General features: G+C 42.9%; 2 protein-coding genes across 5 annotated transcripts in view; one reads left to right on the plus strand and one right to left on the minus strand.

The window, feature by feature from the left end:
• Positions 1 to 10,167, plus strand: part of RAB9A (RAB9A, member RAS oncogene family) — a 29,273-nt gene extending 19,106 nt beyond the window's left edge. For 2 of the 3 annotated variants that reach the window (XM_070603722.1, XM_070603721.1), the window contains exons 2-3: positions 5,868 to 5,898; positions 9,063 to 10,167. In XM_070603722.1, the coding sequence (XP_070459823.1) occupies positions 9,094 to 9,699 (606 nt within the window). In that variant the 5' untranslated portion in view covers positions 5,868 to 5,898; positions 9,063 to 9,093 and the 3' untranslated portion in view covers positions 9,700 to 10,167. Of the gene's footprint in view, positions 1 to 90; positions 164 to 5,867; positions 5,899 to 9,062 lie in introns of all 3 variants that reach the window. The other variant, XM_070603723.1, reaches the window with a different exon arrangement.
• A 4,783-nt stretch (positions 10,168 to 14,950) lies between these two features.
• TRAPPC2 (trafficking protein particle complex subunit 2) lies at positions 14,951 to 27,680 on the minus strand. 2 transcript variants are annotated; one of them, XM_008510429.2, is made up of 5 exons: positions 27,527 to 27,680; positions 19,619 to 19,730; positions 16,862 to 17,006; positions 16,371 to 16,456; positions 14,951 to 15,146 (listed from the first exon to the last, which is right to left on the minus strand). In XM_008510429.2, the coding sequence occupies exons 2-5, from the start codon at positions 19,709 to 19,711 to the stop codon at positions 15,048 to 15,050; spliced, it is 423 nt and encodes a 140-aa protein (XP_008508651.1). In that variant the 5' UTR covers positions 19,712 to 19,730; positions 27,527 to 27,680; the 3' UTR covers positions 14,951 to 15,047. The 2 variants fall into 2 exon arrangements, with proteins under 2 accessions (XP_008508651.1, XP_070459826.1); XM_070603725.1 differs by having other exon boundaries at positions 16,371 to 16,452; positions 16,858 to 17,006.
• Positions 27,681 to 27,713: the final 33 nt, after the last annotated feature.

The raw sequence follows: 27,713 nt of genomic DNA on the forward strand, positions 1-27,713 counted from the left end.
GTGGTGCAATGAAAGTATACAGTAGAAAAGCTGGCAGATAGTGTTAGGAACAGGAAAGCGTTGATACGCAGTGTTCTCTTTTCTCTTTAGTTTTGAGGTATCTGCTGAAAACATGGTTCATTTTCTTTCCTGCCGGTGACTACTTATCCAACTGCCCATTCAGGTTAGTGTGTGCCATAGACAACATGCGTGGGTGCCAGCACATGGTACTGTAATCCTCAGGTAGGATCTACTGGGCTGTACCTGGTTTATTTAAAGGGACACTGCTGAAGGCACAAGGAGATCATTTGTGGTTCTATGTAAATCTAATTTTGGGGTCTTACTGCTAATTCTTAGGCTATATATATTTATGTGTGTGTGTGTATCTATAAATATCTGAATTCTTTAGATGTAACTCACATACCATAAAATTCACTCTTTCAGATCTATACAGTTCAGTGGTTTTTAGTATATTCACAAAGTTGTGCACTACTAATTCCAGAATATTTTTATCACTTCCCCCACCCCCAGAGAAACCCAGTACCCATTAGCAGTCACTCCCCATTTACCTCTCCCTGCCCCTTCTCTGGAACCACGAATCTACTTTCTGTCTACGGATTTGCCTATTCTGAACATTTCATATAAATGGAATCATATAATATGCGAGCTTTTGTATGTGGCTCTTGCTTAGAATGTTTTTGATGTTCATCTGTGCTCTATCAGTACTTCACTCCTTTTTATGGCTGATTGATCTTCCCTTGTGTGGATATGGCACATTTTGTTTATCTGTTCACCAGTTGATGGACATTTGAGTTGTTTCCACTTTTTGGCTATTATCAATAATGCTGCTATGCATATTCATGGACAAGTTTTTGTGTGGACATATGTTTTCATTTCTCTTAGGTATATACCTAACAGAGGAATTGCTGGGTCATATGGTAACTCTATGTTTAACTTTTCTTTTTATTTTAGATTGGCACCTGAGCTAACAGCTGTTGCCAGTCTTTTTTATTTTCCTTCTTCTCCCCAAAGCCCCCCCAGTACGTAGTTGTATATTCTAGTTGTAGGTCCTTCTGGTTGTGCTAACTTTTTGAGGAACTGCCAGGTTGTTTTCCATTATCATTGCCCCATTTTACCCACCAACAGTGAATGAGGGTGCCAGTTTCTTCACATCTTCATCAACACTTGTTTGTCTTTTTGGTTATAGCCATCCTAGTGGGTGTGAAGAGGTATCTCATTGTAGTTTTGATTTGCATTTCCCTACTGGCTAATGATGTTGACCATTTTTGCCCATTTTTAAATTGGGTTGTTTATTTTATTGATGAGTTGTAAGAGTTCTTTATATATTCTCGATATAAGTCCTTTATCAGATGTATGGTTTGCAAGTATTTTCTCCCATTCTGTGGGTTGTCTTTTCACTTTCTTGACAGTGTCCTTTGAAGCACAAAAGATTTTTACTTTGGGGCCGGCTCCGTGGCTGAGTGGATAAGTTCGCGCACTCTGCTGCGGCAGCCCAGGGTTCGGATCCTGGGCGCGGACATGGCACCGCTCGTCAGGCCACGTTGAGGCGGCGTCCCACATCCCACAACTAGAAGGACATGCAACTAAGATATACAACTGTGTACAGGGGGGGTTTGGGGAGATAAAGCAGGAAAAAAAAAAAAAGATTGGCAACAGTTGTTAGCCCAGGTGCCATGCCATTAAAAAAAAAGAAGATTGGCAACAGTTGTTAGCCCAGGTGCCATGCTATTAAAAAAAAAGAAGATTGGCAACAGTTGTTAGCCCAGGTGCCAATCTTTAAAAAAAAAGTTTTTTACTTTGATGAAGTTCAGTTTATCTATTTTTTCATTCGTTGCTTGTGTTTTTAGTGTCATACTGAGTTTTTTTTAATGTAATCTGACTTACAGAAAAATTTAGGAAGTGATTATCCTTGAGGTCTGGTGGACAGCAGTATTTGAAGAAAATTTAAAAGAAAATCGTTTCCATTTCATTTTAATTGCAGCAGTCAATCAAGCTAGGCTTTAAATGAAAATGAAACTTTAAAAAATGCTTTTGATATTAAAAAGATATTATGACTTTGCAACCAAATCAGAACTTTGAAGATTGAACTTGGTATTGATCATTTTAAGTTTTCTTGTACACTTTAATATAAAATTGTAAACTTTTACCTGGTGTGATCATGGTGTGCATACTATTTGGGTTTACCACTCAACAGTGTATTTCTACAGTCCCACGTCTCTGTGTCTCCTGAAGGTGTGCACAGCATCCCCCAATTAGGCATTCAGGTCATTTCCATTCTCCCTACTGTGAACAATCTCGCGAATTTTCATTTTCTTTCTTTTTGAGAAAAGATGGTTTTAGAATAGTATGGGGATGTATTTTTTGGTATAGCCTAGAAAATTGACAACTGGGGGAAAAGTATGGGCATTTTTTTAAAAATTATTTTTTCCTTTTTCTCCCAAAGCCCCCCGGTACATAGTTGTGCATTTTTAGTCCTGGGTCCTTCTAGTTGTGGCATGTGGGATGCCGCCTCAACATGGCCTGATGAGTGGTGCCACATCTGCGCCCAGGATTCGAATTGGCAAAACCCTGGGCCGCTGAAGCAGAGTGCTTGAACTTCACCCCTTGGCCACGGGGCTGGCCCCCAAGTATGGGCATTTTTATAATGGTATAATACGTTTCCATGTAGCTGTATCTTTTTAGAGAGCATGTTTCGTTTTTATTAGACATAGTAAGTGTGCTGATTTCAGTATTACCTCTGTGCATAGAGGTACGTGCAGGTGCAGGACGTGTTAGGGGCACAGGGGCAGGAGCTTCAGTGGGAGACGAGGTCTGGCTGCATCTACAAGGGCGAGCAGCAGTTAGCCAGGTAGCAAGAGGAGGGGTTCAAAGGGAGCGAGGTGAAGCATGGAGCCACAGAATGTCTTACTGCAGGATCAAGTATGAGGCCTGAGAGCTGTGATTTTCAGTCCCAAAGCCAGCTGACACCTGAGGTAGTTGAGAGGGATGGTAAGGGCATCCTTGGAAGCTCTGCCTGACACCTTCCTCTTCCCCTGACAGCAGCCAGTTACAGAAGGACTCCATATCTGATCAGGTTGCCCGATGCTGAAGCTATTTCAGGCTTCCCGTTACTGTGAGGGGATAGGCACAAATCCTTCTCGTGGCTTCTAAGGCCTTGCCCACTCCGGGCGTCTGCCTCCAGTGCCATCCGCACAGCACTCTTCTTTTTCTCCAGGCTCCAGGTGCTTGGGCCTACCTTGGGCTCTCCCAGTATGGGCCACACTACCTTGGCAGGGCCTTGGCCTGGCCTGGTCCCACTTCCTGGTTCCAGCTCCCTCCCCTCTTCCCACAGTTTTCTCCTCCTGCTGCTGAGCTTGCCTTGGGTCAGAGTTACCTCCCTGCAGTGGAATCTGACCTTGGTGAGGCTGCGTTCTAAGGACAGCATGCAGCTGATATGATCCTTGAGACATTACTTTGGAGCAGCGCACACTGGAAACTGGTGTGAGGACTCTCACTAACACAGTGGAATGCAGCCCAGCTTTCCTGGGGGCTGGAAGTGACCACTTTTTCTTTAACTGAGTGGCCAGTGAAGTTGCTGGCTGTATTAGAGGATCGTGTTGTATGAAAATGAAGTCCCCCTGATGGCTGGACTCACGCAGCTCCCTGAGCTGCTCCATGAGATGCTTACGTGGGGCCTGGGCCCGACTGAGGGAGCCGCAGGCTTACACATCGATCTCTCTGTCGCTGAGGGAGACTCGGGGCACGCTACCCTGCACTATTTAAGCTGTTCTTTGGTTTTGGATTGAGTGTGAATTGTTGTTCTCTGTACCATATACCTCTCATTTGTAGGCCTTGCCACAGTTGTAAGGCACGTGGGTTTTGTGCGGCTTGTCACCTCCCCCAACTACAAGCTCCACAAGGCAGGGACTGGGTGTGGCTTGCACCCTCAGTGTCTGGCACACAGGAGGCGCTCACTAGGTGCTTGTTGAAAAACTGCTTTCCTGCCCGCTCCATGGAACGCTAGGTCTCTGGGGAGATGCTTCAGAGTTCTGCAGACATTTGATTTACAGTTCATTTCAAACATCTTTAAACTATCAAAACTCTAATAAAACTTAGGCACACTCAGATGTGCTTTATACGACCTGCCAATGGATTGAATACTATTAGTTCCGTCAGGTTAACTCATTTTTGTGCAGATCTTGAAACAAAGCAAGCAGTTGAAAGACTTACCATTGCAACTACTTATTTTCGTTATACCTGCAGGGGCAACAGGAAAACCCTCAGAAATCACTGTGAAGGCAGCTGAGCCTAGTGGGTTAGGTGCTGGGCTTTAGAGCAGTCAGTCGGCTGCATTCACATCTCACTCCCACCTTTTACTAGCTCTGTGACCTCGAGCAAGGTGTGTAACCTCTCTGAGTCAGTGTCCTCATTTGTAGTGTAGGGCTAATGAGAGACTTGTTGTGAGCAGTGAATGCAGCGGAGCAGAGTAAATGGCTTACAGGACTCAGTCAGTGTTAGCTGTTGCAGTTGTCGTTGTTATTGTTATTTTATCTTTAACCCCAAATGTCACGATTTTGAAGAGTCTCTTTTTTGGATTGGTTGAATTTATAAGTTAAGTCCCGCAAAATTTCTAAGTCCCACAAAAATGCCCTGTGCTTTACAAAAGCAAGGGAGGGGAGTTGGGAAGACCTCTTTGGTTTAGCCAGAGAGAGGCTAGCACAGCTCCGCACCGTCGCCACTGGGAAGCCTTCACGTTGAATTTATCCTTAGGGCTAGGATCCTTGGCTGCCTAGTGTCTCCTGCATAATTCTCTCCTTTGTTCTGCTCAAGACTCTCAGTGAAATGTGACTTAAGAAATAGACATAAAAGAAACCTTTCCATAAAACTGCCAGTGAAGCCTTCTTCATGCATTCATTCCACAGAAACTTTCTGCGCTCCTGTAATGAGCGTGGCACTGTGGTGAGTGTTGTCCACATCCCAGTGAATCTTCCCAACTGCCCTAGAGATGCGTACTGTTGTCCTCGTTGTCCCGGGAGCTTCAGGATGTCAAGTAGCTTGCCCAGGGTCTACGTTCCTGGCCCTTGGCAAGAGCAGCTTCTATTTGGTCACGAGAAAGTTTTCCCCTCTGCCTTGGCTGCCCAAAAGCTTCCCCACTCTATGTCCTGCCTTGGCCTTAGCCCAACTCTTCCTGTGTCGTGCTGGTGTCCCTCCTCCACGTGGCTCGTCTTTTTCCTTGTTTGTCTTAGCTGCATTTTATTCTATAGGATGTGATTATTCTAAGCCACTCAAAATTTGGGGGCCGGCCCCGTGGCTGAGTGGTTGGGTTTGTTCACTCCGCTTTGGAGGCCCAGGGTTTTGCCAATTTGGATCCTGGGCGTGGACATGGCACCGCTCATCAGGCCACGCTGAGGTGGCGCCCCACATAGCACAACTAGAAGGACCTACAACTAGAATATACAACTATGTACCTGGGGGGCTTTGGGGAAAAGAAGAAGAAAAAAAGAAGATTGGCAACAGTTGTTAGCTCAGGTGCCAATCTTTAAAAAAAAAAATTGGGGCAAATTTTGAAGAATGAATGAAACATTTTACATTTCATCTTAACAAAATTTTACAGCTGTCTGATTGTGAAACTTACAAAAGAAGGATGGGCAGGTGAGAAACTGAAAAAACTAGGATTAAAGTGTACTGTTTGATTCTAGAACTTTTTTTAGGCTGAGAAAGGTCATGGACAGCTTTCAGGTATAGTTTTCCTTTTAAATTAAGAATCTAGCTGCTAATAGAAGTCAGATATTTCTTTCACCTTTTAATTCTTGTTTTTACTATTAAAATTATAAAAACAAATTCAATATACATTGGCTAAGGTGAGCTTTCTAATTTTTTCTTTCCAGATAATGATGATGCTTGAACTGAATAATTAAGGTAAGATTTATGACCTATGGAGTGTGCTTTTCTTACACAGATTTCTTTGTAGAATTTAGCTGAATTGCTAAAGTCATATTTTAACCTTGGTGAACATTTTTGCCTTTGGGCAGTCATTGCAGACTGCAGAGTATAAAAGACTTCACATTGCATTTGAAGGTAAGTTCTGAAAATAACATGGTAGGATACCTTTATTCATTCAGCTTACACTAAAGAAGTTTCAAAGGGTTTTGCCGTTTTGAGATAAGAAAAAGGAAACATTTTTAATATCCATAAGCTAATTATGGTTATGTTAGTGTTTAGATTGCATGAAGCTAGCTTTTGTTAGATTCAGTGGGAAATAAGATGGTTTGTATAATTACCCATATCACCATATAGGTTTATAGCCAACTCTGCAGTTAGAATCAAAGAAATGTTTGTGTGTTTATTAGTTTTTAGCAAATGCCAACATACTCCCAAATAGGATGTCTCAGAGGCCCCGAATTATAGATGTGAAATGTAAAATATTGTACCCTGTTTCCTGGTGTATGGGTCTAGCATACCTCAAATTTGTTTGATCAGAATAATGGCACAAATTAGGATATTCCACATTACTATGAAAGAAGAAAGGAACTATCAAAGTGTCCTGATAAGATTATGTGACAAATCCTGAGGAATTTCTAAAACTTAATTTGGTAGATGTGTGCAACCAGTCATCTGGGTGGAGGTTGTTAGACTGCGTAATCTGCTTTATAATTTGATATAAAGAACCTGACAATTCAGTGCTGTCCAATACAGCTTTGTCCAGTTAAGGCAGTTAGAGACTTATCAAAATACTGGGATATATGATAGACTGGAATTAGGCACATCTGTTACACCCTCATGACACAGCACGGAACTTTTGTGTTTATGTATCTTAAAAATTCTGTGAGAGGAGCAACCTTGGGCTGGGGGCTGCTGGGGAAGGTTCCCAGTGCTGGTGATGAGCGAGCTGAGCCGTCCTGAGGGCCCAGCAGTGAGTTAGGTGAAGGCGGGTGGCATCACCAGCAGAGGCAGCAGCGTGTGCCAGGGCAAAGGCAAGGGAGGAGGCGTGAGCTGAGCAAGTAGAATTGAATTTCACTTCCACCTGACTGCATTTCCAAAGGACGAAAGCCGAGAATGGGCAGCGGGGCCGGGTATTCTGCCTTAGGAGTTGGGCTTAGACCTGACTCTAGAGAACCACTGAGGAATGGTCAGGAGGGAGCATTAGACAGATGCTTCCCCTGTGTCACAATAGTTGGTGTGCTTTTTTGGTTTTGTTACTCTTTTTTCTATAATTTGAAGTTGTTTAAGCAAGATAGCAAAAAATTAAAGCAACTGATTTAGCACATTGTTACCTCTGTGAGGAAATTAAGGGGCTTGAGATTGTTTCAGTTTCCTCTCTAAGATTAATTTAGTCTGGGTATGGGGAAGAGTGATCCATTGGAAGTCAAAAAAGTCTCCAAGAGGTGTGTCCTTTGATTGCCTCACACTTTTGTTGGACAATTTAAATTATATTAATTATGGCAGTAATTACTTTGGTAGTAATTTAAAAGAGCCAGTAAGAGTTACGGACAAGTTGCTACAGGTTTTACCAGAATAGTGTAGCATGTAGTTGGAAATGCAGAATTCCTACACATGACAGGAAGTGTTCAATTACAGTATACTGGGTCAGTTTTGCATATAACCAGGAGATAGCCAGCTGATGTTTGCTGCAGTGATTTTGCAATTCATCCTAGTCAGCACAATTATTTTTTCATGTCTTTATTACCTTCCCAGTGAGGGATTCACAGTATCTGCCTTCACGTTAATTACCATTTTGCTCTAGAGCTGTGCTGTCTAATACAGCTATGGGCTCTTTAAATGTGGCTATTTAAATTAGTTAAATAAAATTTAAAATTCAGTTCCTCACTTCCTCCAGTACACGTTAAGTGCTCAATAACCAAATGTGGCTGGTGAGTACAGATGGAGGACATCTCCATCGTTGTAGGAAATTCTGTTAGACTGCTACTTTAAAGGTTGTCTTCTTTTATAAATGTCACTATACTTAAAAGCCATTTAATACCGAAATATTTACAGATTAAATGAAAATAACTGGGGAGAAGGAAAATGGGGAGTTAGAGAGGAAACCAGATTTTCCGTAAGTTTGTAATTGGGGAAGCTAGGTTTAGGGTCCATGTGGTTTCATTGTATTACTCTCATCATTCAGAAATTTTGTGTATGTTTGAAATTTTCCATAATAAAGAATTAAAATAGAAGCCTTAAATGGAAACACTGCTGCCCCTAGCACTTAGAAGTAGCCGTCTGTAACCAGGCATCTGAAATCCCACCCCGCACAGGCGTTGCCTGTAGTGTAGACAAGTTTTAAATCCTGCTTCCCCTCAAAAACCCCATGTTTGTTTAAGGTTTATTTCATTCCCCCTCAAAACACACAAGTAACAGCACAAGCTCAGATTTGTTAAAGAGTTTGAGCTGCCCAAGTGAGTCTTGTGGGTAGAACATGCTAGATTATGTTATTATATTAAAAATGCCATTGCTGCTGACATTAATTTTACATGCTCAAAATAGTGTTCCTAATGAAGAGAATACAGTCCATTTATTCAGTGGTTGGCTTCTTTTTGTTTACAGCCAGATCAGTCAGCTTCTGTATCTGGTTTCCTGGTTACCAGCTCCTATGGTGATAGCTTTGGAGGAGAGAAAGTGGGGATCATGGAGAAAACCCCTGGCATGAGAGGAAAGCCATCAGTAAACACGGTCGCTGTGCCACCAAAGGGCTGTTTGAAGTTGTTACAGAAACTGGCCTACTTTGGTCTTCTACTGCATCTCTAACAAATGGTGGCAGGGCTTATTGTGAATAGAGAGGAACGTTTGAGAGCAGGGTGTTCGGGGTCAGACTTGGGCTTGAATGCCAGCTTCAGTCAGCTGTGACCCGAGGAAGGAGAAGAGTGAGCCCTTACCAGCTGTCTTAGGGAGTAACAGTAGGGTAGTGCCTGGCGCACGGTTGAGTGCTCAGTAAGTGAGCACAGTAGCTCTTGCTATTAGGTATTCCCTGTGCAGAAAGGAATTGGGGCTCTGTGTTTTATTTCTCTTAAACGCTGATATTCACAGAATCACGTAGAGCGATGTACAGGTCCAAAGGAATGTAACGGTACCTTTTTATTTTACAGGGTTCTGAAGTCAAAGATCTTGAGATTAATAATGGCAGGGAAATCATCGCTTTTTAAAGTAATCCTCCTTGGAGATGGTGGAGTTGGGAAGAGTTCTCTAATGAACAGATATGTGACTAATAAGTTTGATACCCAGCTCTTCCATACAATAGGTGTGGAGTTTTTAAATAAAGATTTGGAGGTGGATGGACATTTTGTTACCATGCAGATTTGGGACACTGCAGGTCAAGAGCGATTCAGAAGCCTGAGGACGCCATTTTACAGAGGCTCTGACTGTTGCCTGCTTACTTTTAGTGTCGATGATTCTCAAAGCTTCCAGAACTTAAGTAACTGGAAGAAAGAATTCATATATTATGCAGATGTGAAAGAGCCCGAAAGCTTTCCTTTTGTGATTTTGGGGAACAAGATTGACATAAGTGAACGGCAAGTGTCTACAGAAGAAGCCCAAGCCTGGTGCAGGGACAACGGCGACTATCCTTACTTTGAAACAAGTGCAAAAGATGCCACGAATGTCGCAGCGGCCTTTGAGGAAGCGGTCCGAAGAGTGCTTGCTACTGAGGATAGGTCAGATCACTTGATTCAGACAGACACGGTCAGCCTGCACCGGAAGCCCAAGCCTAGCTCATCTTGCTGTTGATCATTAGAGAGGTTGCCCATGCGTCCTCACCAACTCACACATATACACAAATAAACACAGGGTGGACAAGAGAGTTAGTGTTTGCAGCAATGGCTCCTGTACTCATAACATTAAACTAACCATATTGCTGCTTCATTAGCGGGTGGGAGAAGGGACGCATCCACTCACGGAAGATTCTATTTACTCAATAATGGCACCTTACATTTATAATTTGTAACGGTTGTCTAATAACGTTTAATTTAAAATGTAAGTTACAGAGCTAATGACATGACCAAGACTTTAATTATAATTAAAACAGAACACTTGAATATTGCAAAAGTTATTGTCTTTTTCCCGGGAAAATGGAGAACTACTTTTTATATGTGTATATTTTTATGTAATTAGCATTCTATTCCTGGGCCAGGGAAAAAATTACCTAAAGCAATAATGTTAGATATTAAAGATTAAAATCTAATGCTTTGCACTGCAGTTCTTTGATTACTTCATTTTCTTTAAAATTATTTACATGTTCACGCTTTCATTCTACATGTCAGAGTTGAACTCACTGGTCATCACTTGTCATTTGTGTGCCACACGTGTGCCCCCCCCCCCCCCCAGCAGCCAGCTTTATCATTCTTGGAGGAAATACTGAGGACTGTACTTTGTGTGAGGACTAATGAAGACGTGTATTTGGTCATGTATTTAGTGTCTTTTCGACCACTGAACATTGTTTAGTGATTTGCTGTCAAAGAGAGTTTTGTCATCCTGCAATGACCAGACTTGCTGATAAAGCAAATTCCAGTCTTCCATGGGTAGAGTTCATGTGCTGGGCCACTCTCGCTGATCCATCCTATAGAGGCAAACCAACTTGACCGTGTGTTAGGACAGGACAGGCCCCTCGACTGTGGAGCGGTGGGTGATCAGAGGACATGCTTGGGGGGTTATGTGGGAGGGGTATATTTTGAAAAGCTAGATTGATATATTTCTCTCCCTGGCCCCTTATTGGGAACCACTGGAAAAGAATATCATTACAGTAAGCTAAACTTCGAAAGTCTAGTTTCCTAACGTAACAGACAATTTGGCTATAAGCAAAACATTTTAACCTTTTGAATTTGGGGACATTAAATCTCTTCATAGTCGCAGGTTAGAAAGAGATGTAGTTTTTATTATTTATAATCATCATCCCCCCAGAAAAGCTAATCCTCCATTCAGAAAACAAATAGGAATCCATCGTTAACAAATGGGTGTATATTGTATATTCTTTCTTTGTTTTTTCTCTAGGGGACTTGCTTTGTCTTTTTAAGTCAAAAGTGTGCCCATTGTTTTTTGACGTGCCCTTTTCTCTTAAATATCTGGACGTATTTCCATTATAGTAGACCTACCTCATTTATCAGCTGTATGGACGTCTAACAATTTATTCAAACCATTTTCTGTTGATAGACATCTAGCAGTAGTTTATGAAAGTGTTTTCCACACCTTGGTCAGCAATAGGTATTAGGAGTAAATTTTTTGTTCATTTTTTGAATAGATGATAAAGTCATGGGGTTCAAAATCATAAGGCACAGGGACAAATATCTCTACCCTTGCCACCCAGTTCCTCTTCCTGGAGACAGCCATGTGTGTTTCTTGGGTATCCATCTAAATATTTAGTACATAAGGAAAGCATAGTATGTTAGTTCACTAGGGCTGCCATAACAAAATGCAGACTGGGTGGCTTAAGCAATGGGAATTTTTTTTTCTGATTTTTTCTCCCCAAATCCCCCCAGTACATAGTTGTATATTTTATTTGTGGGTCCTTCTAGTTGTGGCATGTGGGACACTGCCTCAACATGGCCTAATGAGCGGTGCCATGTCTGCGCCCAGGATCCGAACTGGCAAAACCCTGGGCTGCTGAAGCGGAGCATGCATTCTCACAGTTCTGAAGTCTTGAAGTCCCAGATCAAGGTGTTGGAAGGTTTAGTTTTTCCTGATGCCTCTCTCCATGGCTTGCAGATGACCTTTCCTCTTCATGCCCGCCCCCCCCCCCCCCCCGCCCTGTGTCTGTGTCCAGATTTCCTCCTATAACATTTATGTGTGTAGGTATTTACAAAATGTATAATTTTGATACTTGTATAGACAATACCTTAGTGGCTTTTTAAAACTTTTTTTTATCAGTAACCTGTTTTCAGCTAAATATTCAGGGATTAGATTAGTTGGCATTCAAGAGGTCTAGAGCTGGGCAGCAAAAAATGGTCAATGGGACGGGTCTTCATGTGTGTAAAGACAAGCTGACGGAAGGGAGAGTAATCCAGCTTCACACTGTGACTTAAAGGGACCCAGTGAACAGGGCTAACTGACCAAACATGGTACTGAAATGGGACAGAACCTAAGTAGCTTCAGCCTTCAAAGAAACTACAGCTGACTGATGGAAAAGCTCTTCAGCCAGCAACAAAAGGTAGCTGAAAATCTCATTCTTCTGTTTGAAGAAAGTACAAGGTGCTTTGATTGGCCAGTGTTACTTATACAAAGGTGAGAAACATGGAAAAAATGAGAGTTGGGGAACAAAGCAGGTGGCAGGAGTGGTAGAAGCAGCTGCAGAGCCCCAAGGAAGCAAGTGAAGGGAAGTACTGAGTGCGCGCTCCCCAGCTCAGGGAGGAGGGGCCCCAGGGTTAACAGTACTGTTCCTCACCACAGGGCGTGGGGCTGGCTCTGTGATCGTGTGTGCTTCCAGGTCGGCGTGAATGTAAAGCCTTTGAGACAGAGTTCAGCGTTAAGAAAAAGGCGAACTACTGAACTTCGGAGAACAGACAAATGTTCATTTGACAGCCAACGTAGCAGTTCCAATGTGCTGTGTGGAAGATGGTAAAGTACAGTTCCATCAATAGATTACTTAATGTTTTTGTCACCCTCCTCTCACTTGTGAAAAATTCCCTAGTTGAGGTTAAAACATCCTAGGTGTTCCTCATCTTAGAAGAAAACCTTGTGTTTTACATTTCTATGAAAACTTGTATAAGCTATCACTTTAATATCATGACACTGTTGCGCCAGTTCTTGCACAGTACTAGTGGCTTGTGGGGCAGTGAAGTGTTAAGTAGGAAAACAGACCTGTGTACAGTCAGTGGATTCTGAAAAGTCACCACTGGACTGTCAGCCACGAAGTGCTGAGGTGACCGAAAAGTGAAAGAACATGAGTGTAGCACGGGCAGAGCAGAGATCGAGGGTCGCTACAAACACGGACACATGGGCACCAATGAAGCATCCTAGGAAATGAACGAGGACAACCCAGATTCGTGCATTTTAGTTGGATCACATTGGGAGTGCTGACATACGTGTGCTCCCTGGAGCCTGACGCCCAGGTGCTAGTGATGCCCCTCATCGCTCTTGTGTTGCAGAACCTCCAGTGCCACCACCTACCTCCAGATCTAAGCAAGCTTGCCGGCTCTTGAGCTTTCCTACTTATCAGCCCCTGGTGTTCCCCTTACACCAGGCCTGGGTCTGTCTCTCAGCTGTCCTACCCATGTGCTCGCTCAGTGCTGCTTTGTTCCACACCTTCGTGTCTGGTGCTTTCCCAGGGCTGCCCACCTCAGATCCCACCCACTCCTACACTCATCACTGGGCTTCCCTCAAGCTCCTTCAGAGATGCAGTCCTACACGTAATTTGGTACTTAACTACAGTAATATACTCACACAGGGCTTATGTTACTTGTTCCCATCTCACCCTCACAAGCCTGGAGAAAAGGATTGCTATTTGCAGGGCACCTCTGTTGTTGGACTGAGCCAGGACCCAAACCATCTCCCCGCTACAACTTCGTGCTGAAACAGCACGCTGCTGCTCCTGGCTGGCTTGCAAAACAGCCCTGTGCATTACATGCTCATTGAGGGCGGAGCAAACTATATACAATAAATACGTTTGGGTCTCTCCAATGGGCATGGCTGAAATTACTCCTAGATTTCTAGCTGAGCATCTTTTTCTGCTCCTAAAGCTCTGGTCCCTAGTTTGAGGCGATCTGAGTTCTGCAAAATGGGTTGAGAGCTCTATTAGCTTGCAGACTTTCAATAGGGGAAATAGGACTAAAATAGTAGTGATGGTGGGATGGGCAGCACTTAAAAAATTCGATATTAAACTTCCACAATCTTGGACAAACATCTTTATTTAAGAAATCAAATAAATAGGGTAAAAAACTTCACACAAGGGTACAAGACCAAACTTAGAATTACTTGCTCAAGTTATTCAGAATGGAACACAATTCCTCAAGTGCTCACAATTAGTGCAGAAAATATCTGGTTATATTGCGTGCTTTTCAATGGCCATTTCCTAGTTTACAGTAAGATCCCTCCACTTGTTAACAGTACAAAAGAGACCACTCCCCACCCCCTCTGGTGTACAGCCCAAACAGCTAAGAGTGCAAAGGTTAACGTAACGCCAGCTGTTCTTTATGATTCTAAAATTGCCTTATGACTTCACTAGTACAGCTACCAACAGGTTCACTTAATCTTTAGTTTACTGTCTGAGGGAAAGGAAATATAAGAACCTGTCACTTTGGTCCAGGCCTCCCACTTTGCAAACATGGATCCAGAATTCTAGAATTACAGGATCACTGTTCCCAGTCTCTAACAGGGGTAGGCATGTGGCATTTGGCGCTGCAAAAGCTGTTTTGCTTCGGCTTCTTGGGTAGTGCCATGTCTACTGCCTATACTTTTTTTTTTTTGAGGAAGATTAGCCCTGAGCTAACTACTGCCAATCCTCCTCTTTTTGCTGAGGAAGACTGGCCCTGAGCTAACATCCATGCCCATCCTCCTCTACCTTATCCATGGGATGCCTACCACAGCATGGCTTTTTGCCAAGTGGTGCCATGTCTGCACCTGGGATCCGAACCGGCGAACCCCGAGCCGCTGAGAAGCGGAATGTGCACACTTAACCGCTGCGCCACTGGGCTGGCCCCATGCCTATACATTTTTATAATAACATCTCTAGATGTATAGATAAGCCCATGGATGTGCTATCAACTTCATTCCCTACTGCAGAAGCTATTAGTCTTAAACCTACCAAATCTTGACAATGACATTTGGTTCTGGATTGTTACATCAAGATCAAGCTATCGGAATGAGGAAAGTCAAAAGCTTACTCTCAATTTTTAAATAAAGATATTTCAAGATTATTTATAAAGAGCTCTTTATAAATAATACTGTTTACAAGCAAATATTGATCTGTTGATAATCGTAAGAAACTGAGTGTACTAGGTTTAAATATAAAAGGAATTTCATTAGGTTGACAAACTGAGACTACAAGTAAAACTTTTCCAGGCTATTTAATCAAGTTACTTACAATGTACACATTCCTGAGTATACCCCATTGCAGTGACATTGTTTATTTCCGAATTTTTCTGCATTCAGCTTAAAAGGTGCTTCTTCCCAAGAAACTGAACTTTTCTGTCAAATGCGCTTGATCGAATGGGAGAATTGGGTTCATAAAATGGATTCATTGCAAACTAGGAAAGAAGAAAGTATTAGTGAGCTTGTCAAGTAAAAAGGTTGACAAATCATAGGTCTCTAAAAGGAAATTGAAGTTTTAAATTAAAAGAAATCATCAAAGACATTCAAAACAGAAGTCTGAAGACCACATTTAAGTTTCAAGAAGGATGTTCCATTGTTGAATAGTAACATTCCTTTAAGGAAGTTTTTGTCTTAGTGTTTTAGCTTTGAGAAGTACTGGTGGCAAAACTACTGGGGGTATGATAAGTGTTGCCCATGTAGTAAGGTAAATTAACTTTCAGGATTCACCCTGTGGGAAATACTAATCTACTCATATTCATTATAAATAAATGGATTAATTTGTAAGGCCCTTTGGCTACATAAAACAAACTAAAAATCTGCCCTATGCTCAGAGTTAAGAAACAGTTATACCACACTGCAAGTTACTGTTGTGTGGTAATTTTTTAATACTTTCCTCTAACACAAGGCTAACGATGAGTTTCTCAGGTAATGTAATGAGTGTATCATAACATATGTGAGAGAAAATTATTGATATTAAGTGGGATCACTAATGGGGAAAGTAGTTACCAATTTTTACACCTTATCACAGAGGGCTAAATATGCTTATTTGCTACTTCCGACTAGGAATACTGATTGTTAACTGTGCTGATATGCAAAAAATCTTGTCCAGATACAGAACATTTAAATTATTAAGAAGATAGTGCTGTTAGCACTGCTAACATACTGGTGTTTAACTGCTGACGTCCTGTTATTTTTTTTTCTAATTATCAAGAAATGTGGGTGGCACCATTCCCCTTGAGTGACTATTTGATAATATATGAGTCACTTCCTGCTGGTTTATGATCTATATTCATTGCATTGTAACTTATTTGTAAAGTAGAAAACATTTTAGATTAAAATTACGAGGCAGTTTCCCTTAGGTAGACTGCTCCCTTCTCTCTCTTTAGGGTTCCCTAATAAAATCAACTATATGCACAAGGGGGAGAATGAAACTGATTTAAAAATAACTACCATGAGCTGTTTTCCTAAATACATGTCACCCTGGTGGTGAAGACGTGCCTGCTGAGGGAGCTGCCAGGGATAGTTCTGATGGGGGGTGGGGAGCTAGTCTGAGATGGAAACTGTGCAGTATAAGGGAGTTACTTAAACAGGCCAGTTTCTTATCAAAGTTTGAATCCCTTTTTATAATCAGATTTTAAAAGTAATAGAACATACCATACCTTTATGTATAAATCATAGACATCGGTAAAGAAGTTCTTTATTCCATCTTCTTGCCTTATGTCATGAAGCATAATAAATCTCATATGTGAAACAATTAAGGTATAAGCCTTCTTAGAAATGAAAAACGAAAAGCAATCAGTTGATACAATATTGTTGCAATGAGTCACATGCAGTGAAAAGTTGAATACATAAACTGGGTTCAAAGTTAGGTTAGTTTTAAAGAGAACGTAATCTTTTTAAGTTAGAAAATAACTACAAAAGAAAGTAAACTCAGATAAACATTAGTTTTATATATGACTTGGTTTTAAAATTATCTGTCAAACAAATGTGTTTTTTTCCCCCCTAAAAGAATAAAAGTAGCCCTGTAAATGGCAATTTTTACCTGACACTTTGAAATCCACAAACTTAGAGCCTAGCATCTATGTCCCATGTTGTTCTAGTTTGTTACCCCAACCTTTAGTTAGGTATCTTATTAAAAAGGTAAGGATATGACCTGCAGTAACAAATGCTGAAACAAACCACTCATTGAACTTGTCCACAGTTTTCAAGTACATGTTGTTCGACAGCCACATATTCTCATCTACGAGGTCGAGAGCAGCGTGAGCTATGAACTGGTTCAGGTGACGATGATCGTCCTAGATGACAGTGTGAGCAGCACCAGATTAACATTTCCGTACAGCTTCAAGAACGCCAACATTTCATTCTGTAAACTCTATACAGTTTTCTTGGGGGGGGGGAGAAACACTTTCTGCTTTTACTTTGTTTATTATTGTCATGAGACTTACAAAAGATCTTCAGTGTTTTCATATCATATTCTATTTTTTAATTTGGTATCTAAAAATTCAACAAATAGAAATAGCGAATTACTTAATAAATGACATGTGTTCAAGAAACTATATAGACTTTTTTTTGATTTTGCAAGAAGGAAGTTACCAAATTCTGTAACCACGTAAGCATGTGAAAAAAGAATACTATGTTAAAAGAAAAAAAAGTAGATCCTGCTTTCAAGAAGCTCCTATGTTTTTAGAAGAAGAAGACAGGAAAAAATATGTAAGTGGTTATGGATAAAGGACAGTAATTTAGGTAGTTTGCGGTTAAGGGGGTGGAGAAGGAGAGCTACAGAGAGGTGCTGTTGGCACAGGCCTCAAGGGAGGGACAGGAGAGGGGCTTCAAGTGCAGTGACACCTGGTGAGCAGCGGAGACAGCTGAGGTGGCACTTCTCAAGGCTTGGCATAGGTCTCTCTCAGGTGTGATGGACTTACATGGCAAGGGGACCTGGGAGTGGCAGGAGGCCATGCTCAGCCCCAGCTGTGAGCAGTCACCTGTGCCAACAGCAGGAGACAGTCCTGTCAGAACTGGGAGTGTCCTTTTTATGGGCTGAAATGACTTAACTGGAGAAGGCGGGAATGTCCCATCATAATGTGGCGAGGGAATTTACAACCTGGATGCAGTCTTACTCCTCTGGAATTCTTACTTTCAAAATGCATTTTTCAAAGAACACCTCTGTTATGGGTTGAACTATGTCCCCCCAAATTCCTGTGTTGAAGTCCTAACCCCGAGTACCTTAGAATGTGGCCTTATTTAGAAAGAGGGTCGTTGCAGATATAATTCGTTAACATGAGGTCATGCTAGAGTGGGCCCCTAATCCAATATGACTGATATATTTACAAAAAGGGCGAATCTGGAGACAGACACACACACAAGGAGAACGCCATGTGAAGCCAAGAAACTACCACAAGCTAGGAGAATGGCCTGGAACAGACCCTTCCCCAGGGCACTCAGAGAAGGCACGGCCCTGCTGACACCCTGATCTCAGGCTTCCGGCCTCCAGACTGGGAGACAATACATTTCTGAGGTTCTAAGCCCCCTATATTTTGGTAGACTGTTACGGCAGCCCTTGGAGACTAATACACCCTCCTTGCTGAGGAGGCCATTCCCGCGACTGGGCTGGAGGAGGGCTGCCAGTTGCCCTGGAATCCCTCACACAGCGAAAGCATGTTTACTTCACTCACGTCACCATGACAAAGCTAATTTAATCCTTATGGATATATTTTGTGTCTGGCTCACGGCAGCGTTTTCCATTACTTTACACTGATGGGGAATCTTGAGAGATTAGGAGAAAACTGTAGAAATGCTTTAAGAAGGTGAGTGGCAGCAGGAGAAAGAACTAAGATCAAGTCATGCGACACATTTTTTATATGCACTGCTTTGCCTACCACAAGGCCACTGGAGTGCACAGAAACTATACGTAAGTAGCCATATACCACAAAGCAACTATTGCTACAGACCTGCCTCAAATCAAAGTTGTAATGAGCAGCGTGCTCATGTGAATGTGGGAAAATAATGTAGCAACAACACCTGGTAGGGTAATACCTTAAATTTCTAATGATATTTTAGTGGAAAGATCTGAATAGGTGAAAAGCATCATACACTGGACATTACACATTACAATTAATTTCAAAAACCAATTCCTGTCTTAAAGGACATTAAAATTTATTTTTGGAGGTTGGGAGAAACACAGCATAACTTGTCAGCAATTTATTAGGAATGTGGACTAGTACAGAAAGAGGGAAGAAACCCAGCCATTCTCATCTCAAGACCCTATGGCTCTGTTTACTGTGAATGGCAACATGTTCTTGAACCAAGCTTGTTTTTCTGGAACCATTCTTGACAACAAGAAAGTTGGGTGGTGTCAGTGGGGAGGACAGCACGTGGGCACCACCAAGCCGGTAGGTACCGTAGAAGGTCACTGAAAACTGCCATAGTCTCAGGGGCAGCAAGAGGATGTGTAAGGGTTTCCTTTAACCCTCCCAGGTGTCAATGGATCTACTCTGTATGTCCTGATGAAAAATGTGATTCACTGGGACAGAATGGGCTTTCATGACATTTCAAGGCAGTGATGACTATTATTCCAGACACGCTAGAGGTGGACTATGTTTTTATGTGCTTAAGGAGCAGCTTTTCATAGTGGGTGACACAGTGAACTGAAGATCAGGGGAAAGAGACATAGAGCATCAGATTGTATGTGTTAAGGGTCTGCTGAATTAAAGGATGAATCAACAATTTAAACGACGTTCCGAGGCCGGCTTCTATCACCCTGTGGGACTGCAGGGCAAGCCTCATTTAATTGTGGTGGATTCTAGTTCCCTTATCTGCCCAGATCTCTTCCAGTTCTAAAATCCAATTCACCATTATCATTACCACAGCATAACAATCCCTACAGAATTTTTTAAGGTTTCATACGCACTTTGGATTCTGCTTTTCCAGCTGGCAAAAACTCCATTTCAAAAACTGGATTATCATGGTGGCCAACAATTACAAAGTAGAAGCTTCCAGACATTGTCTTCAGTATACAGCTCCTAATTAAATGAAAACAATACATATTTTTAGTACTCAATACTGAAAACCAAAAATAGTTAACAGGAAGTCTAGAATTCAATGTTTGACTTAAAGTTGACATTGTAGAGGAGGAGGCCACTAAGCTTGCATGCTTTCCAGTATATTACCAGAGATAGATACTACCATATGTATGGCTTTTGGACTACACAAATTATATATCTGTGATATGTCCTGTAGAATCCAGTACTATATTTACATAGGGAAATTGGAAGACCTCTAATATGAAATCATAAAAACAACATTCTCATGATCCGAAAATTTGGAACATTTAGAGCAAGCCAGGCTAAACTTGGATTGGACCAGTTAGCATTAGCACTAACACCAGGAAAGATTAATAAAGGAGCTAACTAGGAAATAATTGGCTTGCCTTAGAAATTTTCAGGAGAGATGCTTCTGAGGAAGCTAAAAACAACTCTCCCTCCTGTTGCTGACACAAAGGAGAGCTATGATACCATTTATCTACAGACTGCATGCTGCATTTGTCTTCTCCCTACCTGAAGTATATATGCTACAAATAAGGCCCTGCAAATCAAAGAGCCTATGACAGGCCTCTGCAAACACCATCGATAAGAAAAGAAGAAACAGTTTTGTATTCTAGGAAAGATGGAAGAAATCATAATCCAAAAAGGAAGACATTCTGAGGCATTAAGAGGTCTTGGAACTAGGGTTAATAGGTCTGCTAAAGTAATAAAACTAAGTGAAAGTGGGAGGGGTGGAATCAGTGATTCTGTGGTTTTTAGCACAGACAACCAAAATCCGGATGGATGGAGAGACAGACAGATGGGCGGATGGATTTATGTATTTTTAGCACAGGGTCTTTGGCATTAGACAAAGCTAGGTTCAAGTCTAGCTCTGCTACTTACTAGCAACGTGACCACAGGTGGGCACGGTCCTTAATCTCCCCACGTCTGTGCCCTCCTCAGTGAAAGAGAGATCACAAACACAGCTGCCTTACGGTGAGCCTGAGGATTACTCAACCTAATGCGTGTGGAGCACCCAGCACCGTGTCTGGCCCCCAGGAGGTGCTCAGTAAATGTTATCTAGAACAACATGGAAGAGCATGTGTACACAGTGACGCAGTGACCAGTAAGGCCTCCAGGTGGGGAGGGAGGGAATCTGGTGAACTGGGAGTGTACAGTCTCAGGGAACATCCAGCTGAAGCGAGTCAGAGCCCAGGGCTCATCGAGCCTCACTGGGACTTCTGCTCATTCACATGGAACGTACAACGAAATTGGACAGAATCTGAAATGGATTTCCTAATGAACACAGCGTTCCATAAAGGAAATCAGGGCCCAGCTGGCACTTTTACCTCTGGACTTGGAAGGCCATGACTGGAAGAAAAGGCAGATCGCAGACTCTTTTGGCCTGATGAAGTAAGTAGGATGTAAAATGTTATTTGGGGCCGAGGTTGGCACACCACAGCCTGCAGGCCAGATCTGGCCTCATCCATCCTTTAACCATAGTCTAAGGTTGCTCCTGCCCAACAACAGTAGAGATGAGCAACTGCCACAGAGACCATCTGACCCTTCACAGAAAAAAATGGTCCCTGTTTTAGGAGAAAGATGAGAAAAAGGCACAACTAGTAAAACTACATAAAGACGAGCAGGAATGTTACAAAAGCTAGCAAAACTAGAACTGGCAATAATTTTCAAGAGAAAGTGAGGGGAAGAGGGAGGGGAGCTTGAAATGTTAACAAAGTCAACAATGACGTCATTAATTCTTGTTGGAATGGGTTTCATAGCCCGAGTTTGCCAAGGGAAGGGCTTACTTTCTACATTCAAGAAACAGCAGCAGGAAAAAAATTTAAGGAAGCTACTTCTCCCCACACACACTTTTAAGAAGCTGCAGAAGACAATACATGGACAAGGAAGATAACCTCCATTCCCCCTCAACACGCTCGCCCCTCTGTGGAAATCCATGACTGGCAGAGAAGCACAGTGCTAAGCAAGTACAGCATGAGGATAAACAGAAAGGGAGCTGAAGGAAACACCGCCTAAAAGTTACATCACAAACTAGCCAGCTGGGCAGAACTCGAGCTGCCAATAATCTGATTTCACAAACAGCTGAAGAAGGGATATAACTCGACTCAGTTCTGACAAGGAAAAGGTGAAATGGAAGAAAAGGAACCTTGGGAGAATATAACCACATTGTCTCAGGAAGGGGATGTCTACAATCATTCAATAGTTGAGGGCTTACCATACCTAGGTGGTGGGTAGAAGTGAGACGCACTCTAGAATTCTGTGCTGTCCGACAGACTGAACTTTCTGCCAGGATGGAAATGTTTTACACCTTCGCTGTCCGATGTGGTAGCCTCTGGTGGCTAATGAGCATTTGAAATGTGGCTAGTGTGTCTGCAGAACTGATTTTTTTACTTAATTTTAATTAATTCAAATTCAAATAGCCACATGTGGTTAGCGGCTACTGTACTGGACAGTGCAGCTCTAGATCAATGATTCCAAACTTTTTTTTTTAAGTTCTATGACCTCTTCCATCTTCCCTCCACCCACAAAGCAAGTATTACTTAGAACTCCAATATGTAATATAAATAATACAAATAAAACAACTGCTGTGTTTATGTCCGTGTGTATGTGCCTGCTCAATTTTCCCACCACCTGAAATAGGGGCCCTTTAAGCATCTCCAAGGAAGACTAGATTTCAAGGTGTAGAGGAGGTAGCTACACAGAATTTAGTAATGGATTAAACTGGGGAACTGAGGAAGAATCGAGGATGTTTCCAAATGTCTGACTGAGGTGATCAAGGAGACTATCAAGATGATGATGCTATTCACCAAGAAAGGAAGTAAGAAAGGGAAGGAAGAGGGATGAAAATGAACACGTCAATTTTGAACATGTGGTGGTAGCGAGAATGGCCCCCGTGCTCCCCACCAAGATGTCCACATCCTAATCTCTGTGAATCTCTGGAATCTGTGAATGTTAATTTACATGGCAAAGGGACATTAAGGCTGCAGATGGAACGAAGGTTGCTCATCAGCTGACCTTAAGATGGGGAGATGATCCCGGACTACCCAGGTGGGCCCAATGTAATTACGAGGGTCTTTAAAAGTGGAAGAGGGCGGCACAAGAGGAAAGTCAAGGGGGGATTGTGACTATGGAAGGATAGTCACAGAGTTGCAATGTTGCTGGGTCTGAAGTTGGAGGAAGGGGCCCCGAGCCAATGAAAAGTGGGCAGCCTCTAGAAGCTGGAAAGGACAAAGAAACAGAATCTTCCCAAGAGCCTCCAGAAGGGAATGCAGGCCTGCTGATGCCTGGATTTCAGCCCAGTGAGACCAGTGCTGGACTTCTCTGCTACAGAACTGTAAGATAATAAATCTGTGTTGTTTTAAGCCACTAAACTTCTGGTAACTTGTTATAGCAGCAGTAGGAAACTAACACACATCAAAGCTGAAAAACCTGCAGGTATAAGAAAAAAGGAAATACTCAAGGAAGTGTCAGCAGAAAGGAAGAGGGTACAGCCTATAAAGAGACTGGGGACAAAGGGAGTTCATTTGCCATGGGACAGGGGTTTCAAAGCACGTGGAAAAGAGGCGGGGGTGGAGGGGTGGGCAATGGTGCGCGAAGGTGAAGCTACTTGGACTGATACAGGGATGACAGCAGGGAAAAGAACAGGGGCTGTGGGTTTTCCAGCATGGATCCCCAACACCTGACACAGAGCCAAGAATATGGTAAGTGCTCAGCGCTTGCAGAACGAACTGCCAGGAGGGGGCTGTGGTTTGGACAGTGTGGGATATTGCTGGAATGAGAGGCATGGCGGGATTAACTAGCCTCAGCCTGGAAAAGAACCTTCTGCAAGCTTCAGCACTGAGGGTCTCGGGCCTGAGTGACTGACAATGTCTGTGTTCAAGTGATTAACAGCACCTTTAGGAGAAGCTGCTGTAAGTTATGAAGATACCTATGAAGAAATTCTCCATGACAAGGAACAGGACTCTCACCTGTGGTGAAAACAGCAGCTGACTCTGGTGGCTAGGGTGACTTGAGCAGTTTTTGAGAGAGAGACAACCAAAGAAGTCACCGTGGTGATGCAAGGAGCTTTGGACTACCTTGAACTCAAAGAGGATGTGTACGTGATGTAAGAAGCAGGGTGCTAACTAGTACTGAACATAAAAACGGGACCAGAAATCTGTGAGGCCAGCATCAGAAGGGTAAAAGCCTCCAATGAGCTGAAATGTGGAGAATATAGTAAGAGAAAAAAACGCCTTTTCAGGCTGCAATCAGGAAAAAGCAAGGGAGAAAGGTCAACTGCTTCAAGTGCCTGGTACATAAATAAGAGGACGCAGATCTGCTGAACTTCAATTTTCTCAGAAGGATTTTCAAACAGGAAGTGTGGAAGAAACAAGGTAGGCAGGCTGTGAACTTCAAGATGGGGCTATTAAAAGAAAATCTAGACACTTCAATAAATACAAGTCTTTAGGTCTCAGCAAATTACATACATCTTGGATTAACAAATGCGACTGCATAGCTGCTGATCAGTGACATTTGAGAAATCGCAGGAACAGAAGTGCCATACCATCTGAGAAAGGAAAGCATTATTCCTATTTTTAGAAACAAAAAGGCTTATCTCCTAGTCTATAACTGGGTACTTTCAAAGAGATTAAAACGCCAACAGAAATATGTATCAAATGCCTGTCTTTGGTCAGACATCATGCTAGAAGCTTTTATTATACGTTAACTCATTTAATGAGAATCCCTAGACAAAAATAGTGTGGGTTATTATTCATTCATTGAACTCCTGGTTATACTGAGAACAAGTCATGCCAAAACTACATTTCCCGTTTTCAAAGGGAAATACAGGAGACTAAGTCACTTTATGAAGTAATTTAGTATCTAAGAACAAACTTGGAGACCTGCAGCCTGGATGATAACAGAATCTGTGGTATTCCCAGAGAGGAACACTCACAGCTGACTTGAATGTCACTGCCTGAAGAACACTAGCAAAGTGCTCCAGGTCAGCTGACTGCATGGGGTCTCTAGGGAGCCTTTGAGATTTAGCTTAACCTAATCCAATTCAACATTTAAATCAAAAACTGTGATGAAGACAACTTAGCACATTCAAAGATAACACCTAATACCGGAAGGCAAAAGTCGGGATTCAAAAAGATCTCCCCAGCTAGGGGAAGCAGGTGAAATTAACAAGACGGAATTCAAGAGGACGTGAAAAAAAGTCCTGTACTTGTGCTTAAAAAATCAACTGCACAACAGGATGAGGGAAACCTAGTTTAAGAAGCAGTTCGTCTACAAGAACCCCAAAGTTATCATTTACTGCGAGCTCAATAAGAGGCAGCAGTCTGATGTAGCAGTCAGAAAAGCTAATGCCATTCTAGGCTGCAGTAAGAGAAGACGATATCCTCTTCACTAATATCACCTCTGGGGAATGAACTCAGTTCTGGGAATCGCATTTTAAAAGGATCAATAACTGAACTGTGTGTGTTGGGAGGAGGGTGGGATAAAGGCTAGGGGATGCTCTGGAAACAAGACATGAGCTATTGAAGGAACTGAGGATGTTTAAACTGAGGGAGGAAAAGATATTTTGGGGGTGGGAGAGCAGAGACAGCACAATCTTATCTTTAAATAAGATATGCTGTCTAATGGAAAAGGGGTTTCCTCTTGTGAGCCAGTTCTAATCAACTGGTACTACCAGGAACTGGTGCTTCTGAGAGACTCAGACTAAGTGCAGTCAGTGGGAAAGATCACTGTGATCAGTTATCCACGTCTGCTATGGGTTTAGGAGAGGGCAGTGCCTACGTGACGGCCAAGTATTTGTCAACTCTGGATAAGACACTTATTCCAAACTGCTCCAGAGGCCAAGCCCTAGGACTGCTCCTTTGAGGTTATGACATAACCTCAAAGGAATGTCTCAAAGGAAAGACATTTGGGTCAATGCAACAGAGAACTTCCTAACAAAGAACCACCAGGTTGCCTCGTGAGATGACTAACCCTCCCCTCAACCTGTCACCAGAAGTGCATAAGGGGAGGCTGGAAGACCATTAGTGCCAGACTGGGAGGATGAACTCAATGAACTGAGAAGTCCTTTCTAACTCTTAAGAATTTTAAGTTGCAGACAAATTTCATGGACTCCAGTTACAAAGCTATCCATTTTTATAGCAAACCTCTTTACAGCCTCTACAGAGGAGCTTCTAGAAAATTTCCTTGTGCTTCTGACAGCAGTGGCTTCAGTTTCATAGACCTGGGGCTGCAAGACTAACCTGGTGTGGCACAGGACGTGTCTACTGCAATGATGAGGAGGAGGATGAATATTATTGATCTTTAACGTGACATTTTCATATTAATATAAGCAATTCCTCCACCTCTAAGCGACATTATGCTGGCTTTTGCAGAACATTTATCTAATTCTATTCAACTTTGGGACCAAAGGTGGGGGTAAGAGGGTCTTCAGGCACAGATGGTTTTTATTTAACAGTATTTACGACATATTAACATCATCATTTCACTATTCTGCTCAAAAGCCGTAATGATTCTCATCTACAGGATGGAGTACAGGTATTCAAAACCTATTCCCACGTTGCTCTGCATGTCTTTTCTCAACCTTATTGTTCCACCTCTGCCAGAGTTGGATGGTCTACTTATTTTTTCTCCCCAACTCACTCCAACTGTGTCCACCCCAGAGTTATTTCTCTCTTCGTGCCTGGAATGCCTTCCCTGATTGTGCATGCAAACCTTGCCCATCTTTCAAAGTCCAATCAAGTTCCCCCCTCCTCAAAAATTATTTCCCAACACCAACCTACAGGCGCTCCACCTCCTATGAAGTTCTGTCACTCTTGCTGCCTCTTAAATACATTAACACCTTTCTCAGTCAGAGGTCGAAATTCATTGTACTCTTCAGTGCTGTGCACAAAACTTACACTGACCCAATTCCGTCCTCATACGACTTAGATACCTTATATCCACAGCACGGGACTCTGGAGTCAGGCCAGATTCCTCACTGCTCTTGAGAGGGTCCTGATTGATTTCTCTGCGAAATCTCCCCCTTCCTCCCATGCTCTTTTTGCCCACCATCCAAATCCTACCCATTAAGGTCCTGATGAAGTCACACTTTTTCCACAGAGATGTCCCTGCAAACTTCCATCTTCAACCACCTCTTTTTCTGAACTCTACCCAGTCTACAATGCATCTTAATTCCTATCCAATTCTCTGGCTATAATATTTCCGTTATTGCTTCTCGAGAGACTGATTCCATTTCTTTTTAGTTAGATTTAAGCAGCTTGGGGAGCTGGCCCACCTTTCCCTTCCTCAGAGCACGCACAACGGTGGGTGCTCAAAGTTTAGCTCATTTGTTTTCAACCAGGGGGCGATTCTGCCTCCCAGAGGACATTTAGCAATGTCTGGAGACATTCATGGTTGTCCGAATTGGTGGGAAGGCGCTACTGGCATTTAGTGGGTAAGAGACCAGGGATGCTGCTAAACATCCTACAGTGTATACGACAGCGCCCACAACGAAGAATTTTCCGGCTCCAAATGGCAATAGTGCTGCGGTTAAGAACCCCGAGGTTAGGTGAAAGACCCATCAAAGGCAAAGGAAGCAAAGCCCCCGAGCTGACGGACGTTTGCAGGTTGAAACACGGTGGGGATTGGTCGGGGTGTAGGCTGGCTAGGTCCGGCCCGGCTGCCCCAGGTTGGGGCATGGTGGAGAGAGGGCCAACACCTGGTCACACAGGGCGCGGGACGTCCCCTAGAGCCCCAGAATCCCGGAGCGCCCGCCCCTCCCTCGCTCCATCCCCTACCTCCAGCCAGACGCCAACAACGGAAACGCCCCACCAGTTCCCACTGCACAGTCCCGCGCTCCGCGGCTTCAGTCGGGACACCCGGAGCAGTCCTCGCGAGACTCTGCGGTTGCACTCTCGCGATACGTGGGCGGAGCTTCCGGCAGGAGGGAGCCGCAGCCTGGCGCATGCGCAGTAGCTCTCCAAC

The sequence above is a fragment of the Equus przewalskii genome, chromosome X (genome assembly GCF_037783145.1).
Source record: "Equus przewalskii isolate Varuska chromosome X, EquPr2, whole genome shotgun sequence".
Classification (NCBI taxonomy): Eukaryota; Metazoa; Chordata; class Mammalia; order Perissodactyla; family Equidae; genus Equus; species Equus przewalskii.